Raw genomic sequence first — 18,758 nt, forward strand, 5'->3', positions numbered from 1 at the left:
TTCTCTGCATTACTTCTGCAGTAGATTGGCAGCCTGTTCAAGGTGTACAAGGAGTTCAGCCCTGCCACTGCTCTGGATTGGATAAGCGGAAGAAGATGGATGGACTTTGACTTATTACCACATACCAGTGAAACTAATGACATCATACTAATTAACCAATAATACCACAAAGCCCGAAAGTATAGTGAAAATTGGTATGTTAGAGTTGTTACCTTTGTATGTTTGTGGGCATACTATGGCTTCTTTATTATCTTCATAAGTACCTTCATACTGGATAAACCAGGCTACTTGATATTTAACAGCATGTTGTTAAGCTGTTGTGAGACTATGTGGATGTTTATCTTCTGTGACACTATATCTTTCTCTAAATTCCCTGATAAGACAAAAATAATCGCATTTGATTCCTTATTATATATTTTTAAAAAGGTTTCCAACAAATCGGCAGGTTAGTGAGTTTATTATTCCTACAATCCCTGAATGCATCACGAGTGCAGGTGGCTCAGGGCGTGGCTTCATCCCAGCGACCGGGGGACTTGTCTGCGCATGCGTTAGCCATAAAAGTGCGTTTTAGAATGATTACTGGTAGCCAGCGGAGAAACAGATTATACGGCTCCACACAACTGTTGTTTTAATCCCCTGAGCGAGGAGATTTAGCAAGAAAAAACACTGGCTTCAAATCCAGCAGCCATATTGTATGGAAAAGCGACGGAAAGACTCCTGTTTTCAGAAAAAAGTCGTTTTCTCAGGCACATCTGTCAAGACTTTTGGGGAGTTTAATTTTCTGCCTTACTGGCGGTGGGTCTCTGTTGCACAGCTAGCTTGGCAGCTGGCTGAGAAATTGGGAGATTGGGACTAGTTTTTTTTTTTTTTTTTTTTTTTTAAACCTTTTTGCACAATATTGTGTTTATTTCTTAATTTTAATACTGTGAAGCTAACCGCCTAAAAATGAAGGACCGATTGGAGCAGCTTAAAGCGGTAAGTAGTGTTTAGGAAACGTTGAGTTTTCTGAAAGTGTCTCCTTTTACTCATCAATATTGACTCTGTACACTCCGAAAAAGAGAAACGACCATTTTAAGATGTTTGAGTTTAGTATTTGTAAAAGAAAATTTTTACTCTCTTTGATTTAAGAGAGTAAAAATTGAGAAAAAATTGTAGCATATATATATAAAAAAACAAAACAAACAACAATAGTGAGATATGATGATGTAACTCATGTGATGGCTGTAGTGGCATTACAGCTTGGATAATGATTGGGAATGGAAGTGCTGTGTGAAAGTTATCCAAGATATATTGTTTTGTGCATTCACGTCTGAGCATAAGGTCTGAAGTAGAGTCTAATTCTTATTAACTGAACTGCAGCCCAACAGGTCATATTTACCCAAGTAATTCCAGTGAAATTGAGCTTAATTTATGTATCCCGGTGTGTCATGGCTAAAAATAACTTAGGTGAGTCACTCTGTTTTCATTGGTATTGATTAACTGTTGCTGGATAAAGGGGAAGACTTTATTATAGTTCTTTAAGAAAGAAGGATCTGGTCCCAGGACCTTGATAATTTGTTTATCTATTTATTTAGAAATGAAGATAATCAGACATTTGACCTATTCGTCTGCTACTCAATCACATGGCAGCAACCTATTTAGCCATGTAGGCATGGTCAAGAATCGAGAAGAGGGGTGATTTTGTTTTTTAAGTGATCCTGAGCGTGGTGTAGTTGTTGGTGTCAGATGAGCTGGTCTGAGTATTTCAGAAATGCTAAAATGATCTACTGGGATTTTCCCGCGCCACCACCTCTAGGGTTTGCAGACAATGGTCTGAAAAAGAATATGTATCCAGTAAGAGGCTGTTCTATGGGCGAAAATCCCTTGTCGCTGTCAGAGGTCAGAGGAGAATGGCCAGACTGATTTTAGCTGATGGAAAGGCAGCAGTAACTCAAATGAGCACTTGTTACAACCAAAGTATGCAGGAGAGCATTTCTGACCTTGAAGCAGATGGGCAGGAGCAGAAGACCACCCCGGATGTAAATGGTAATGGTAACTGGACTCTTATGTAGCGCTTTATACAACATGCAACTTTTCTCTTTCCCTATGCTTATCAGTGTTTTCTAACTACACACATACTCAACATTCATAATCCAATGGATGCACCGGAGAGCAACTTGGGGTTAGTATCTTGCCCAAGGATATTCGGCATGCAGACTGGGGGAGCCAGGGATCAAACCACCAACCTTCCAATCAGCAGATGACCTGCTCTACCTCCTGAGCTACAGCCACCCTGGATGTCACTTGTGTCAGTTAAGAACAGGAAACCGAGGTTTACCAAACACAGCGCCAAAATTGGTCAACAGAAAACTGGAAAATGTTGCATAATCTGAAGAGTCTTAATTTCTGAGCAACATTCAGGTAGTTGGGTCAGAATTTGCTGTTAACAACATAAAAGCATGGATCCTCCTGTGTGTCTCAACAATTAAGGCTGCTGGTGGTGGTTTAGTGGTGTGGAGGATAGTGTCTATATTGAGTATTGTGTTGACCGTGTCCACTAGAACTTACTTCAGTAGAGTACCTTTGGGATGCGATGAAACGAGAGATTCACATCATGGACATCCTGCCAACAAATCCGCAGCAACATTGTGATACAATCCTGTCAGGATGGACTGAAAAGAAGGTTTCTGGCATGCCAAGAAATTAAGGCAGTTCTGAAGGAATGGGGTTCTAGCAAAGTGGCCAGTGTGTCTATATCAATAATGATGCAGTACAGTGCAAATCTCCCACATTTTCATATCACTTGTCTCTTCTTTTCTGAATTGGGTTATACTGCTGCTGTTGTACAGTAACTCATGATGGCGTGTGTTGAGGGATGTTGTGTTGCTATAGCGACCTGAAACTGCTGGTCAAATATTTGCTGTGTTTTAAAATTGTTTGAGCAGTGGTATTCCTCACCTCCCCCCCACTCCCAGATATCTTTATCACAACACAGTTGGCTTTACGTTAAAGGAAGTACAGACGTCAGCAGAAGTAGGCCAGACTTGTGTTTATAAGCAGGCCGTGTGACATTTGTAATTTTTCTCCAGTAATACTTGCATCTTTTCCGACAACTTTCACCCGCCTTTACTCCTGTGTTTCTTTATCTTCGCACTCTATCCCTTTGTCTTCATTTCCCTCCTTGAGTTTCCTTTCTAATGTTTAACTTGCCGACAGTAATCTAGGCTGTACGTGTGTGTGTGGGTTCATGTCAATGTTTGCTTACGCCACAGGCATCATTATCACATCACCTGACGTGCTGAAGACCTTGGCACTTTTATAAACCATACGAAGCGCTGAATTGTAATTTGCTGAAGTTATTGTACTGTTACATGTGGCAGCTTATCGGCCAAGCTCCTCTTAACACTTTTTTTTGTTTTTGTATTTTTAGAGAAATACTGTGAGGAGAAGTTGGTAACCTCAGTTGTCAGCTAGACTGACATGACTGTTACTTTCTGTTGTTCTGCCTTTCTGTTCCCTCATAGTATTTTCAAATGCACTTTCATTCAAGCTCATCTGGTTTTCAGTTCTGTGTCTTCAGTGACGAGTTGGGGTTCTGGTGCTGCTCTGCTTCCTAACCTGACGCAGATACTAGCACAAATCGTAAATGGAGTGCAGTTACGTAGCACTTTATTAGTCTTATCAGTCACTCAAAGCACTTTACACCCAGTGGTAAAAATGTAACAGCGTAAACATGGCGTCTTCATTGCCATATGGAGTTTTTAAATCCCTTGTCAGATGCTTTGCATCACCAAAACTGCTGATGGACTAAATGGGCTTCTGTCACCACGCTGCTGTAAATCTGACCCCAGGTCCCTGTGCTACTGCTTTTAAAGCTAGCAGCTCATTTTTAAACCATCCCACAGAAAATGCTGTTGCTCAGACAGCAGTAACTAACATTTCATGTTATTATGGATTTTATCTGATTATTTTCTGCATTATTTATCGACAAATTGTCCAAAAACTGAACTTCATATTAGCCTGAAGAAGCAACAAATCCTTACAAATGACTTTCCAAAGTGATTTTCTTTTTTTTTGCTTGGCTATTAACTTTTTATTGTTCATCGAAACCTCTGCTGTTTTTATATTTGTTTCTTTTTTTCGGATTGGTCGATCTTGTCCTGTAGCTCTACTGGTGTCCACATAGTTTCAGCTCCACTATCGCCATTCTCAGCTGCTAACAGCAGGCAAAAAATGATGTTTTTTCATGGCAGAAACAAGCTTACATACATGTCGCATTTTGAGGCTTAGCTTTGCAGCTAAAAGGAGCCAGAATCGATCATCTTTAGATGAAGGGGTGAACCAAATTCTTTTTGTCAGATAACTGCATTATAAATAGCCTAAGCCTGAGGTTACAGAGCCAAAATCTAGCAGTTTATCACCTCCTTGTTTCCTTTAATTGGCAAGAAAATTGAATTTGTGCCATGATTGCAGTCAGAGTAACTGGCTTGTGTATACATGACAATGGCCCTTGGCTTTCAGTAGCTTAAAGACGTGAGTTGCTTATAAAGTTGTTTTTTATTCATTTCTTTGATTCCTTCTAACTTTTGCAGTTCTAAGTTTTTCAGAAAAACTTAAAGATGGTGAATAATGAACCATTTTATGATGGTCAGCGTGTTTGCCTCAGACTCTGTCGAGTCATTGCCTCGTTAAGAAGAATTATGCAACATGACACACGGTTTGTGTATACATGCTTTGTATACAGAATGAACATGACGGAAAAGTTTGCATAAAAGGGAAAAAGAAATTGCTCAGACTGATTTTTATGCACTGTTGCTGTGCTGGGTGTTTGCTGTTTTCTAATCTTGATGTCCACTTGACCTAATTTTTACCCACTGTGCAGCCATCAAAATCTTAAATGCAATCTTCTGCATGAGATTATAGCTGTCATGTTTTTTGTTTGTTATTCTATTTTTTATTTCTAAGCGAGCAAATCTAATTCACCGACAGTCGGGCTGGATTTTGGCTCACAGCACCATTTAAAGCTCATGTTAGATATTGTTTCTTATAAACCTTGTTCACCTGTCTAAACATGCCTCCCAAATATTTGACATCTCACAAACCGATCACGAAGAGTTGGCCACCTCCCAAACTTTAAGCTGAAGTGGTTTGTAAGAATTTGATCCAAGAATTTCTTTGTGTCTTCTGAAGTGAAGTAAAGTCATGAGATGAGCAAGTGAGTTTATTGAGTAATGCTGTTAAAGTTTTCTTGATGACTTGGATAAGGTCACTGCCTCTGACTGTTCTTGTCATTATCACGATGTTTTTACAAGCAGTGGCGTGTGTGTGTGTGTGTGTGTGTGTGTGTGTGTCTTTGTGGTCTTTGGTTGTTTGGTTTGGTGCACACATCACTCCCTTTCCTCTTGTTTTTGCTGAATGAGAGACACTGGAAGGAAGTGAGTGCTTGGTCTTATCTCACAAGAGCAGAAATGCAGTGTGAGACTGTGCGTGAGTCTGAGTGGTGCGTTTGATGAATAACTCTCTGAGAGATTCAAAAGCAAGCACTATGTCCTGGAAACTCGGTTCAACTACTGCTGTAGGTACGCCAGCCTGAAGCAAATGGTCTCGGCTACATTTGCAATTCAAATTTTAGATGAAGGCTGGAAGGTTAAAGGCCAAGTCTAAAAGTCGGCATTCATGCAGTTGCAGTAAATGTTACTGCCCAGAAGGGTTAATGATTACTTTCAATACTGATGAATCTGCTGATTATTCTCTCAGTTAATCATTTTTGTCTGTAAAATGTCCGGAAATGTTGAAACTCTCCAGAAACTGAGGACTGCAAAAGAAAATGCTTACTTTTTGAATATGACAGTGAAAAGAAGCACAACAGGAGCACAGGACAGGTGCAGCGTGAATGAACCGTAATATTTATTATATTTATTCTTACTATTGTAAATACTGTGTGTGAGTCAGTCGATATGAGATCAGAGGCATCAAACGGATGACGTCTTAACATTTTCAGTGCCTCGACTTTGACCCAGGTGCACACCTGAAGAGCCAAAGGTTTCACAAATCAATTAAAATACAAATTCCAAAAAAGATGGTTATTTGTGAAATGGGCCTCTCCATAAGTAAGAGCCCAAACCTCAGGTAATATACAGCAAATACATCTTTAATTTCCAACATACATTATCATACTAACCTAAATCAGTGCTTTGAAGCTTATTCCAAATTTGTGGACCTCTGCAGGTCACACAGAGTCACCTGTCACAAAGCACAAACGCCTGGAACAGCTCATCGGGTGTCTGATCAGAACATATTTAACTTAAAAGCGGAAGTAATTAGAAGGGAGGAAGCAAATAGAGCTGCTTTTTTTTTTTTTTTTTTTTTTTTTTTTTCTCTCGCTTTATCAAACACTGTCACAGCGTGGCCATGATGTCCGTTCAGTCTGCCTCAGTTTTGTTAAAGTCAGCTTAGAGTGAAAATTGGTTGACATCTTGGAGCCTGCCTCTGGTCCTAGACGTTAAATATTCACTGCCAGTGCTTAGCGCGTGCGTAGCAAACCATCAGTGCTGACTTGTGTTTACTGCCCGTCACTTGTGACACGTATAGTCAGCAGCGTCAAGCGTTCTGATGAAATGCTGGATGTAAACTGATTAGGGTCAGGCTGAGCTGCTAACCAGGAAGCACTTTCATTAGTATAGCTTTGCATGGAGGCTCACGGTCTAAACGGTGTTCGGTGGCTTTTCCTCCCCAATCAGAAAAACTTCAGAAAAAAGACATTAAACAGAGAAACTCTCTAAAATAAATGTGTAAAGTTGTAAATTAAATTTTAAATTAAACTAATTTTAATTATTTTGACTCTACTTTGTTTAAAGAAAGCACAGCTGCTTATTTATTTATTTTAATTTAAGATATCGTCTAACAGTGTGATTTGAAGACACTTCCTTTAATGTTGTTTGGTTGTTTGAGGCTTCGTATTTACCCTACAGATAGAGAGATCCTTCTTCTCATCAGACTCCAAACAGCCAGTTTGTTTAGCTTTGCATTGAGACGGGAAATACTTCCCCTAGCAGCACTTCTAAAGCTCACAACTAACCACAGTATAATCCATGCGAGGACCAAAGTGTTGAAGTTTCTGGGTGTGGTCTTTATAGGTGAATACCAGACTAACTTCTGGCTGGGAACAGGAACTTCCTGGAGCCTCCACTGCTGACCTCAATTTTTTGCACCAGTGTTAAAGGTTTAATTTAAATACTGTTATTGTAAGGTTTTAGAGATACAAAAACTAACAAGTGCAGAGTTTAACGGACACGGACGTGGCTTTGAATTATTTAAACAGAGGTTTGGAGCCCCCAGGGGGATGCTGGGTGTACACTGCTAGTTGGATCAGTAGTTAAGAAAGTGGATGGAAGATTGGTTTTGAACCATGGATGGTTATGTCATTATTTATTTATTCAGTATATTTCACAGGAAATATACTTTAATGCTAAAGTAATATGTAATACATGAGAACGTCTTAGATGGGTTTGATCTCCAGGCTGATCCAATTGTTATAAAATAGCTCGGTAACATGTATGGCCTCCACATGCCTGTTTGCACTGCAGACGCCAACTGGGCATTCTCCGGATGTGATCCTCCCAGATCTGGATCGGGAAATCTGCAAGCTAGTCTGTGGTGCTGTTTGACAGTGTTGGAGGCACTGATATTGAGGTTATTCTTCTAACACCCACTAGTTCATTTTTGTCCTCTGTCGGGGGCATGAGTCTGAGACCTCTACGTCAAGCACAATTTATGGAGTGTTGTGAGATCGATCAAATGCAGACCAGAGAAACAAACCACGGAGGCCCCAGAAAAGTGCAATCAAACGATGAGTTTATTAGCAGAGAAAAAATATCAGCATATGCCTTCACTATATCTCCCCCAAAAATACACTGGACGCTGATTTTTATAGCATTTAGGGATCACGCCCCCAGTGCGTCAATCACAGAGTAAAAATACATTGTGTACCGTCAATGGTGCACCTTATACATCTTTAATGGCTATAAACAGACATAAGACCTCTCTCCTTGATAACACCTTCCATACAAGGTAATACATTTCAAGCTTCAGGGTCTCTGAGGCTAGTCCCTGACTCTGGTCATCAGTCACCAAGTAGACCAAAGTGCAACAGGTTACAAAAAGAAGCAAAATACATTTGGGCCTTCGCTCAGGCCTATTACTAGATTTATTGTGTATTGTAAGCATGCATGCAATCAACCTTCTATGTTCTCATCTTCCCTCAGCATGTATCACCTGAACCGTTGCTAGTGAAGCTTAAGACCCTTTTGGAACATCAACTCCAAATAAGCACAAATATGCAATGTGTATAGATTGATCATACCTAAACCTGTAAATAGAAAAGGTCAATGTGATGACAAACATCTCCAATGCAACATGAACCCTGTAAGAAATATTACCAATAAAATAATGCTGTAAAACATGTTCTTAATGCAATTATAATGATGCAGGTTATATAGCAGCAATAAAAGAATTTCTGAATCTCCACAGGAGTCTAGGGGAAATCCTGGGCTTTCCATTGATGTTGCATGTGTGGCGGCTGGGCTGACAGAGCACAGGGACTTTCTTTTCAAAATGACAGAAACTGCAGCTTCCACATTTTATGGCTTTTGGGGAGGTTAAATTATACTTTTTTGCTGATACTAAGATTCTGTTGTTTGAGCTGAAATTGTTTGCTCAATTTGAGAGTCTTAACTTTGATTTGGTGGGGTTTCAGTAATGTACAGTATTTTTACCTCTTGTAAAACAAAACTTTTAATTAGTGGACTGCAGGACTTACTACCTCACATTTTCAACCAATGTCACTACTTCAGGACACATGCTTCACATGCGCACATGAGCTAAGAGTTTTATTTTTTCTTTTATCCTGTTGATTTATGTAACTAATAATAACATGTATGCTGAAAATGCACTAAACTACGGTACCTCTCCTTTAATTTCCATACTGAAATTAGGTTGAAATAGTTTTTTTTAGCACGAAACATGAAAGCAGGACAACGCTGCCCACAATTACCAAACAGGAAGTCCTCTGATTAAAGTTGTATAAACTCAACTTCAGCTACTTTGTCTTCTTGCAGGTTGTTGTAAGGCATTTTGAATAGTTAACATTTTACTGATGTCCTAAACAAATGGCTGGTTTTGGATTTAAAAACGAATTTTAGGGGGTTTTGTATGGATCTTTAATCCAGTGGAGTGTTAGCAGTGCTGGTTTTCTTTCTGGTGAAGCCCCAAAATATGGATTAAATAATTAATACCATAAATGTGCAGCAACTAGTCAGCTCTTGACCTAAAGACAACAGGTTGATGAAAAGCCATTGAGAAATATAAGGCCTGTGGGTCTGTCCACCTCACGCACTTAGTCCTGCTCTTTCTGTTTATTCTTATAGGTGTGTGATCAAGATGATGATGACGTGGAGATTGCTGTGGACAACGCAGGCTTCATGGATGAGTTCTTTTCGGAGGTAAGTGCTGCTATGGGTGTATGTATGCACTGAGTGTTATTGTTTTGCTTCACTTGCATTCACGAGGACCTGCACATTCTAAGATGGTGTGATTTGCATGTGTTTGCCATTTGCGGTGTGTCCTTGTGTTACAGATCGAGGCAATCAGAAACAATATTGATAAAATCGATGAGAACGTGACAGAAGTGAAAAAGCTTTACTCTGTCATCTTGTCTGCTCCCACATCAGATCAGAGTAAGAAGCTTTGACCAGCTTTGACATTTACTTCATTTTTTTGCGTTACAAAAAACACAACATTGATCAGGAAAGGCATCAGCACTGAAAATCTGCACTATGCTGTATCCTGCACAGAAACACAGGAGGATTTGGAGGCGATCACCAATGACATAAAGAAGTTGGCCAACGGTGCAAGGAACAAACTCAAGAGTGAGTCCTGCTCCCATTTCTACATACAGCCTGTCATTATGAATAACTTGTATGTTTGTTGGATTAGTAAACAAGTGAATAGTTGTTATATTTAATCAGTTCAAGGTTATTTAAGTGAAGTAACTCTGCCTTCTTCCCAGCCATTGAGAGAAATCTGGAGTCGGAAGAGCAGGAGAGGGTGTCGGCTGACACGCGGATACGTAAATCACAGGTAAATCATCTCCTTCAGACGATTCAAGTAACCTTTTGAGAAAGCGCTTTGGTTGTGAACTTCCCCCTCATGCTGGGCGTTGTATGTGAAGTTTGTTTTCTGATGGTCTTATTTTTTGTATTTTAGGTAAAGAGTAGGTAAAAGTGGGTAAATAGAGAATCAAGAGAAGAGGGTGGTTGTTAATACTTCTGCTTTAAGAGGTTTGGCATTTCTAAAATATTCAGTTTCAATCAATCCGCAACAGTTGCTTCAAGGTGCTTCATATAGTAAGGTAAAGACCCTACAACAGTACAGAGAAAACACAGAAAACTCCAACAATCAAATGAAACCCTATGAGCAAGTGCTTTGGTGATTGTGGGAAGGAAAAACTCCCTTTTAAAAGGAAGAAACCTGCAGCAGAACGAGGTTTGGGGCGTGGCAGTCATCTACTGCAACTGGTTGGGGGTGAGGGGAGGAAGATGGGACAAATACACGTGTCTTTATCTTTAGGTTTCTGCATTCATTATTTAAAAGTGTTACTTATAAGCTCTTTCATGGTTATTCTGTTACCTCCCAGCATGCAGTGCTGTCTAGGAAGTTTGTGGAGGTGATGACAAAGTATAATGAAGCTCAGGTGGATTTCCGGGAGAGGAGTAAAGGACGTATTCAGAGACAGCTCGAGATCAGTGAGTCACAGCGACACCAACAAAGACATCTGACGATTCCATTGTCGTCTTTGTCATTAATCCCGCTCCTTTTCCTTTTTCCCTTTCCTCTCCAGCTGGAAAAGCAACTACGGATGAAGAACTAGAGGAGATGTTGGAGGGTGGTAATGCTGCTGTGTTCACTGCAGGGGTAAGAGAGTGCGTTTGTGCACGTATATGCATTTTCCTTAACGTACCTTAACGTTAACTCCATCATGATGTGGTTGAACTGTGAAAGCCGAGTCGTCCGTTTCTCAGTAAAACTTAAAACTGCTTGTGTCAGCTAATTATTAGCGCTTAGGAGTCGACCTGACTCGCACTCAGTCTGCTCATGACACACTGAGATAAGGAGCATTGTGTTGTGGTGCTTTGGCTACACGCAGCAGCTGGAAAAACTTGAAAATGTAGCCAAGATTCTCTGAGCTCACGTTGATAAAAAAATATACAAGTATGGAGGAATTTCTTGCACAAGGACACACAGCTTGACTTGATATTTTCAGATACGGCGTCTCACATTCCTGTAACAAACAGGCTAGACTTTGACCTAACTTAACTGTTAAGGAGAAAAACAGTCCAGCTGCTGGGAAGGACGGGACTGTTGTGTAGTGGTGTCCTTGAATAGATTTTAGATTTTAAGGCTCTTTCACAACAACTGTTTTCTGCCTTGGTGCCATTTTAAGCGAATACACATTGATTTGAATCAATGCCAAATATTCATTTAGCCACATGTGTTTTAACTGATGCTGTGCGGTAATGTTAAGCCTCTCCTTTGCACAGATTATAGACTCGGGGATCTCCAAACAAGCCCTGAATGAGATTGAAGCCAGACACAAAGACATCGTCCGTCTGGAGAGTAGTATTAAGGAGCTGCACGATATGTTTGTAGACATCGCCATGCTGGTCGAGAGCCAGGTACTCTGCATCCACCTGCCTGTCATTTCATTCGAATTTATTTGCTTGTTCATTCATTGAATCCATCCTTAAATCCTCTCCATGGCCTTGTGTTCAGCCCTGACTGTATCCAACTCTTTGCACATCATTACTCTGTTTACTCTTTTCCAGCTGCATGTCTTTCCTTTACTCTTTGCGCTCTTCTGCCACTGTCACCTCCATCCCATCACTCTGCATTAACGGTACCAATAGAAATGCATTAGTGAATAAATCATCAAGGTCAACAAACTTCTCACTAGCTGGTACAGGGACATTACTGTTAGCCTCTTAACTAAATATAACCACATATTTCTTGTTGCTTGCACCATGCTGTCTGAGGAAAAGGCTTTGTAAGGTAAGGGTTGTTGTTATGCACATGTTTCATGTTGTGCTGTGAGATTGTTTTGGATATTTTTTTTCTTGCCACTTTTAATTCCAGTTTTATGTTTGAAAGTTGAGTTACAGGAGAGAACTAGAAGGGTGCCTGCAGAGCTAATTCTCCACTAAGGCTAACGTCCTGGATCTCTCCTTATAGATCTCTATATGAGGCTATAAAAAGTGATTCAAGTTAAAGTTAAATGTCAGAATTCAAAACAAACCCCTGAGATTCTCAGTGCAGGTGTTGGCAATCTAACTGTTCAGTGAACATGTAATACCCCTCTAACTGGATGTATTCCTCTGTATTTAACCCAATCTGCTTCTCATTTCTGCTTAAGTGTCAGTACCTTACAGAATGTTGCATGTTTTTCAGGGTGACTTGGTAGAAAACATAGAGCAGAATATAGCCAAGTCGGTGGACCACATAGAAGCAGCAAAGGAACAGACCAAAAAAGCTGTAAGGTATCAGACCAAAGCACGCAAGGTAATGTCTTTTTTTTTCTTTTCTTTCCAGTCATAGCACCAAGCTGCTTTTCTTTTTTTCCTGCTTATCTTCTGTATACTGTTGCACTCCTCACTGTTTGACACACTTAAACCACATAGTGTGCCTACATATCCTCCCTTCGCCATGTCTCTCTCACCCTCCCTCGCCCAGTACTCGCACACGTTGCCATTCGCACCAACTGTTGCATTGCTGGTGCTTGTCTTTTTCTCTCTCTTTCTGTTTAATTTCGCTGCTGCGTTTCTTTACCTCTGGTGCCGTTTACATCAGGGTGGAATGATTGACAGGATCGAGAGCAACATGGACCAGTCGGTGGGCTTTGTGGAGCGCGCTGTTGCAGACACTAAAAAAGCTGCAAAGTTTCAGCAAGAGGCTCGCCGTGTGAGTGATAATCATCGAAAACAATGGTCAGGTTTCCCAAAAGCACTGGAATTATTTATTTAATAACTTTGCATTTACAAATCTAGTTATAGTTCTGAACAAGCAGGACAAAGATTAAAAATATAAATTAAACAGAATAACTTTGATACCATGGGACAAAAAAACTGTTCTCCAGCCTGACTGTGAATTACAATATGTTCGGCACATGGAAATGTAGTCTGCCTTCTTCTGTCTCATGTTGAGCAGAACCTAATGAAACTGCACCGTCATGCAGGTGTAATGCAGGTTGTACAGGGTAGTAAACCTTGTAAAAAGTCCTTCAGGCTAAACAGACTTCAAAAGTTAAGATAATTTTTTTTCTTGACAATATTTTTTTTTGTTTAAGTCCTCATCAGTGAAAAGTGCTAACTCTGTTAACAAAATAATAGATTTTTGGGCTTTTGAAAATTGTCCTCTTAAATGCTAAGGTATATAGGGTACTTTGACCCCTAAGACTTGATTTCAAACGTAGAAGCTTGACCTTCAACATTTACAAGTTAGTGACTTATTAAATGCACTTAGAGGGGGTTTTCTGAATCCACAATAAGCTGTATGAGCAATAATAAAAAAACAAAAAGTAAAGATGTCTCCCCTGGTTAACCTTCCTTTTCATGTTTAGACTTTACGTTTAGATACAGTAGCTCCTGATGGGTCTTTTTAACTGGATAACAAACATTGTAAGTGGTGTTAATTCTTCTGGCAGGTACCCTTAAAAGATCTGTAACATTAACTCCCCTAATTTAGATTTACACACACTGATAGCATTAACTAGTGTGGAGATGATACAGCTGTTAACTACCATTGGATAACATACCATCAGTGTGTGGGATGGTTAAAAACAAACAACCTGTCACAAGCTCTTGTGCGGTGTCCCCAGTGTCTTCTGTCCTCAGAAGGATCCCGTCCCAGAGAGGCCTGCACACAGTCCTCAACCCCAACAATCATCAAGCAGAAGTCCTGAAGGCAGCTCCTGCTCACGGTTGTTTATTGTTTTCAGGTTGGGAATAGTTGGAATTCCTCTTCCACTAGAGGATGCTTTTGGGAAACCTGTTTGAAGACCATTCCCACCTCCCCCTGTGATGACTTGTGCTCTCCGACCCCTTCTACCTGCTCCGTTACCGCCCTGTGGCCTGTGGAACCCTGTGCTTTAAACACCACTGTGACCTGCCCAGCAACACGTAGCAGAATAAAAAGCATCCTCCCTCCCACCGACTCGCACGCACACACGTGCTCGCACACACACACACACAGCTTCTTTTCTTTCTGTCCTTTCTCTTCAGCTTCATCCTTACTGTGTTGATGTGCAGTTTTCACATAAAAGCTGTAACCACAACTGCTGCTGTGTTGTAGGGTTGGAGATGTTGTGTGCTTGCTTCTGGCTGTCACCGATTGTGTGTGCAAAGGCAAACTGTTGTATTGTCAGGACAACAGACAATCAACCCTGATCCTGTTTCAATCTTGAGCAATACTAATGTGCAGAGTTTTTGTGGCAAATAAGCCTCAAGAGTAATCGATGTTATCTGATACATCTGCTGTTGTCATATAGTACAGACCTGATGTCCTGCTGTTTTCACACTGACATTGGATCTGATAATTTATGTCTTAATTGTCCCCAACAGAAACTGGTGATAATAATTGTGATTGTGGTGATCTTGGTGATCATAGTGGCTCTGGCAATCGGGTTGTCAGTGGGATTAAAGAAATGATGATGAGTTATTTGAGTAAGAGAAGCGCTAAGGGTGAGTAATTGAGCAAATACCTGCTGTATAATGGGTGTGTGTCTGTTAGGCATGCTTTGGGAAGGAGTTTGCACTTCCTTTGAGGCTCAGTGTGTGTTTTCTTACTATCCAGAGGGCTTACTCGAGGTGTGTGTGCTTGTTTGAAGTACTTTGGGTGTGTTGTTATTCTCCTGTTCTGGGCCTCTTGCCTCTGGTTACTGTAGTGGCGAATTAGTCCCAGCTGGTGTTGAGTTTGTGGGTGTTTTTCAGTTGTAGGTATCCCATCATCAACGCTGTTTCTGTGTATGTTTCTCCTTCTCTGTAGAAGATCATCATTATTTCTGTGGTCTGTGCCGTGGTTCTTCTCATTATCCTCATCATCATCCTCACCCAGACACTATAGGGCTGATCGCTGCCATCATCTCATCATCTGTGTATTCAACATCCTCACCGTTAGTCATCAGCCTGCCTGCAGAAGGAAAAACTGATCCTGATCACTCCATATGGGCATAAGAATATTAAAGTGCAGATATTTTCAATCGAATAAAACACACTGAGGTCTCCCTCACTTTTGGACAATTGAGGATGCTCTGCTGCAAAAGAGGAAACAAGACCAAAGCTGACATATGAGGTACATTGTCTATTGTACCTCTGTGAAGGCGAAAAGGGAATTGGGAAATAAAACATCACTTCAGTGTCACTAAACATTTCACTGTTCAACATTTGCTGCCAAAGAATCAGCTGGGAAGCATTTGTCATCTGAAAGCTTTCAGAAGCACATAAACTCCCTGATTTTTTTTTTTTTTTTTTTTTTTTTTTTTTTGGAGCATTGACATGATTTTATGATTGAAAATCTCCCCAGTGAATTTTCACTGCTGTGGGATTTCTTTGTTGTTGTTGTTGTTGTTGTTGTTGTTGTTGTTAGGATTTGGGGAGTTCCAGCACTTTAACATTTCCAAATGCATAACTCAGATATCTGTAATTATCACTGGTTGTTTAAAAAAACAAAACAAAAACAAATGTGAAGGATTGCACTTATGGGAACACATTTCATGAACTTACAGGCGCGTGTGATGAGCTGAAATTTGATCCTTTTCACAACCCAAACCAAAGCTTTTACATGTATAGACACAGTTACTCCTCCTGTTAAAGTGCTGTAGAAATATTTCAATGCCAAAGGATTTTTAGAGAGTCTAGTAGTAACACTAGTGGTTTGTTTCCCATAAGTGCCAGAATAGTCTTTTTGTATTTATTGTACTATTCTAAGACATGTTGCTTATGTTGTCACATACAAATGGGCACTCTGTAAAGTATCCTTGGCTAGTCTTGTCTTACTACTGGGAAATGCCTTAACAGGCATATTTTAGGTTTTACTACTGAGTTGCCAGTTTTAGACACAGCCCTGCAGTACATCTGATGTTTGCGAAGGTGATAATGTTCAGTTTTTGTTTACACAGCCTTAGAGATGTAATGGTTTGACGTTTTTAAACATCGCGGAGGCTGTATGTGTGCTGCTCTTTACTTCATAGGTGTGTCTAATATTTAGACTGTCCTCATTAGTGAATGTGGGGGGTGGGGACAATATTACAAACACCTCTTACTGTAACCAGTTCATCCGCACCACAAAGTACGTCCTCCAAAAAGCCCAACGAGTCTTAATGAACAATTTAAACTAAAATGAACATTATACCTCCTTTTTTTTAATTTAAAGAAGTCATTTTAATGTAAATAGAAAACTTGTATTTTCAAAAAAAGACAAAAGCATGAATGCACAAGACGACAGGATTTTTGCAGGGCTGTGTATTAGATCACATTAGCTTAAGCAACGTGTACCTCCCTGTTGAATTCAGTAATGGTTGTCTGTCATCATTTCATTCATTTCATTTCATGTTGAGGTAAAGACAATCTTTGGAACTGACAGTTTACCAAACCAAAGTGCACTGGTTGTCATTTAGTGGCTTTAACAGGGTAATTAAAGCACGTGATTCCAGCCGTACACAAAAACAATACCAACCAGTCATGAGGAGAAGCCCTGACATAAGGGGGTAGGCCGATTTCAGTAAAACAATGTTGCAATTTAAGCATGAATTACATTTTAAACTGTGGTTTTGTATGAAGCACTTGAAATTGAGAATCCCGGAGCATCATCATCATTTAGGGGCACAATCTATTTTATTTGAGCCGTTGGGACAGACTGGAACATAAGAGAAAATTGAAGCTTTTTTACCTGTGTAAATGTCAATGATTTTATCAGAAATTAAAGATTTTATGTGTTAAATTACCCAGTGTTTATTTGTCGTGTTTGACTTGCAGAAATGGAATTATCTAACTGAATTTGACTGCTCGTTGCAAAGTGGTGTATGTGTGTTTTATTGGAGTGTAGTAGCTGCTGTCAGCATGTTAACCACAGTGTTGCAAAGTACAGCTTTTAAAGCCTGGTGCACACGTGTCAAAAAAGGGGGGTAAGTTGTTTCACCTTTCCTGTCTCTTTACACACACAGTTGCACACAAACCTCTATGACCCTTTGTTCTGCTTTTGCTCAATTGTTTCCTCAAACCAGTGTCGATCAATGTTGATAATTGCGTTGGCTTGCAAAGTAAAGCCCGATTCCTCTCTTTGTTGTCTGACTGTGCGTTTCTGATTGCATCTTCAGAAAAAGATGATGATTACATTGTGCTGTGCCATCATTGGGATCGTTGGGTTCTCCTATCTCTACAGCTTCTTCTCATAAAAAATGTTCTACACAGGTAAAAAAACACCTGCATCAGCCTTTCAGTGCTATTGTTTATGCGGACTCTCTGAATGCTTAAAGACTGCATTTCTTTTGTCTCTGTGTGGTTTTTCTAGGCACGAAGGATTTCTCCAAAATTAGGAATATTTCCTTGATGCTCCTTGACCCCACCCCCCACCCCCTTATTTATATACAATAAAATATTTAAAAACAAAAAACCACATTCGTCCCGTTCACTTTCCCTTTTATTATTAATTGAAATGTAAACCATTTTCTTGCTGTATGAAGTGTTTGAAATGTATTGTGTGTAGATGTCTCAGCCTGACTGTTCACAGCCAGGTGACTTGACATGTGATTTGTAATCGTATACTCTAGCGCCTCCTGGTGGTGCATCAAGGGAAAACCCCATATTTAGAGAAATTATCAATTTCAGGAGAAAATAGAACTTCGGAAGACAACATTTTAATCATTTTCTTTTCTTTCTTTTTTTTTTTATCTATATATTCGATTATTTTACTGTCTCGGTTCCAAAATGATCTGTTCCAAAGTGTCCAGTTTAGTGGTATTTTCTGGCCTGTTTGTCATAATTATGGTTAAAAATGTGCGTGACTTTGTTGTGTGTGAGATCTGTCTGATGTGGTTTTCCGTAACAGCGGCTGTCAGTCTCTCACTGGCTGTGTGTTGTCTCAGTAAAGCCTGTTATGTAATAAAATTTCTGTGCGTTACACCGAGTGCTGTGTGCGGCTCGCTTCTTGCATGAGGCTCAGCTGATCACCTCTTTGCATGGAGGGATCCCGATGACCCTGACTTGCATAGCACCGGCCGTGTGGAGCTATTTTACTATGTCAAAGACGTAAATGCAGCAGCTGATATAAGCACGACTTTGCATCCGCGGATGAGGAGCCTTCCTGACCTCGTTTCATCCCCATCTCGCTGTTCTTTCTAACCAGCTGCAAGCCCCGCCCAACCACACGATGCGGGGCAAGCAGCAGATGAGGGTGCGCTCGTTTTCCTGCTCTGTGTTTGCCGGATCCATGCTTTAATATTCTTCACGCCACATTCAGACCCCACCATCCAAATGTCGCAGAACAAACAGAGTTTTTCCAGTCTCTATTGTCCAGTTTTGGTGACCGCGTGTAAATTGTAGCATCAGTTTCCAGTTCTTAAATGACAGAAGTGGCACCCGATGTGGTCTACTGCTACTGTAGCCCATTTGCTTCAAGGTTCAACGGGTTTAGAGATGCTCTTCTGCACACCTTGTAACGAGTGGTCATTCGAG

The 18,758-nt window shown here is 40.3% G+C and overlaps 1 protein-coding gene across 3 annotated transcripts; it reads left to right on the forward strand.

Moving 5' to 3' along the window:
- The first annotated feature begins 560 nt into the window (after positions 1-560).
- On the forward strand, positions 561-18,210 carry stx3a (syntaxin 3A). Of its 3 annotated transcripts, XM_039618800.1 has the most exons (12): positions 561-975; positions 9,405-9,479; positions 9,614-9,713; positions 9,831-9,905; positions 10,046-10,116; positions 10,673-10,781; positions 10,877-10,950; positions 11,577-11,711; positions 12,481-12,591; positions 14,649-14,768; positions 15,073-17,495; positions 17,596-18,210. In XM_039618800.1, the coding sequence occupies exons 1-10, from the start codon at positions 946-948 to the stop codon at positions 14,733-14,735; spliced, it is 867 nt and encodes a 288-aa protein (XP_039474734.1). In that variant the 5' UTR covers positions 561-945; the 3' UTR covers positions 14,736-14,768; positions 15,073-17,495; positions 17,596-18,210. The 3 variants fall into 3 exon arrangements, with proteins under 3 accessions (XP_039474734.1, XP_031610494.1, XP_039474750.1); XM_031754634.2 differs by having other exon boundaries at positions 15,073-18,210; XM_039618816.1 differs by lacking the exon at positions 14,649-14,768.
- Positions 18,211-18,758: the final 548 nt, after the last annotated feature.

This window comes from Oreochromis aureus, linkage group 2, assembly GCF_013358895.1.
Source record: "Oreochromis aureus strain Israel breed Guangdong linkage group 2, ZZ_aureus, whole genome shotgun sequence".
Classification (NCBI taxonomy): Eukaryota; Metazoa; Chordata; class Actinopteri; order Cichliformes; family Cichlidae; genus Oreochromis; species Oreochromis aureus.

What these genes read in the sequence shown, in the direction of transcription:
- stx3a (XM_031754634.2), top strand. Translation starts at nt 946, where the DNA reads ATGAAGGACCGATTGGAGCAGCTTAAAGCG. An exon ending in GATTGGAGCAGCTTAAAGCG is followed by an intron (nt 976 to 9,404) that starts GTAAGTAGTGTT and finishes TTATTCTTATAG; the next exon opens with GTGTGTGATCAAGATGATGA. An exon ending in CTGCTGTGTTCACTGCAGGG is followed by an intron (nt 10,951 to 11,576) that starts GTAAGAGAGTGC and finishes TCCTTTGCACAG; the next exon opens with ATTATAGACTCGGGGATCTC.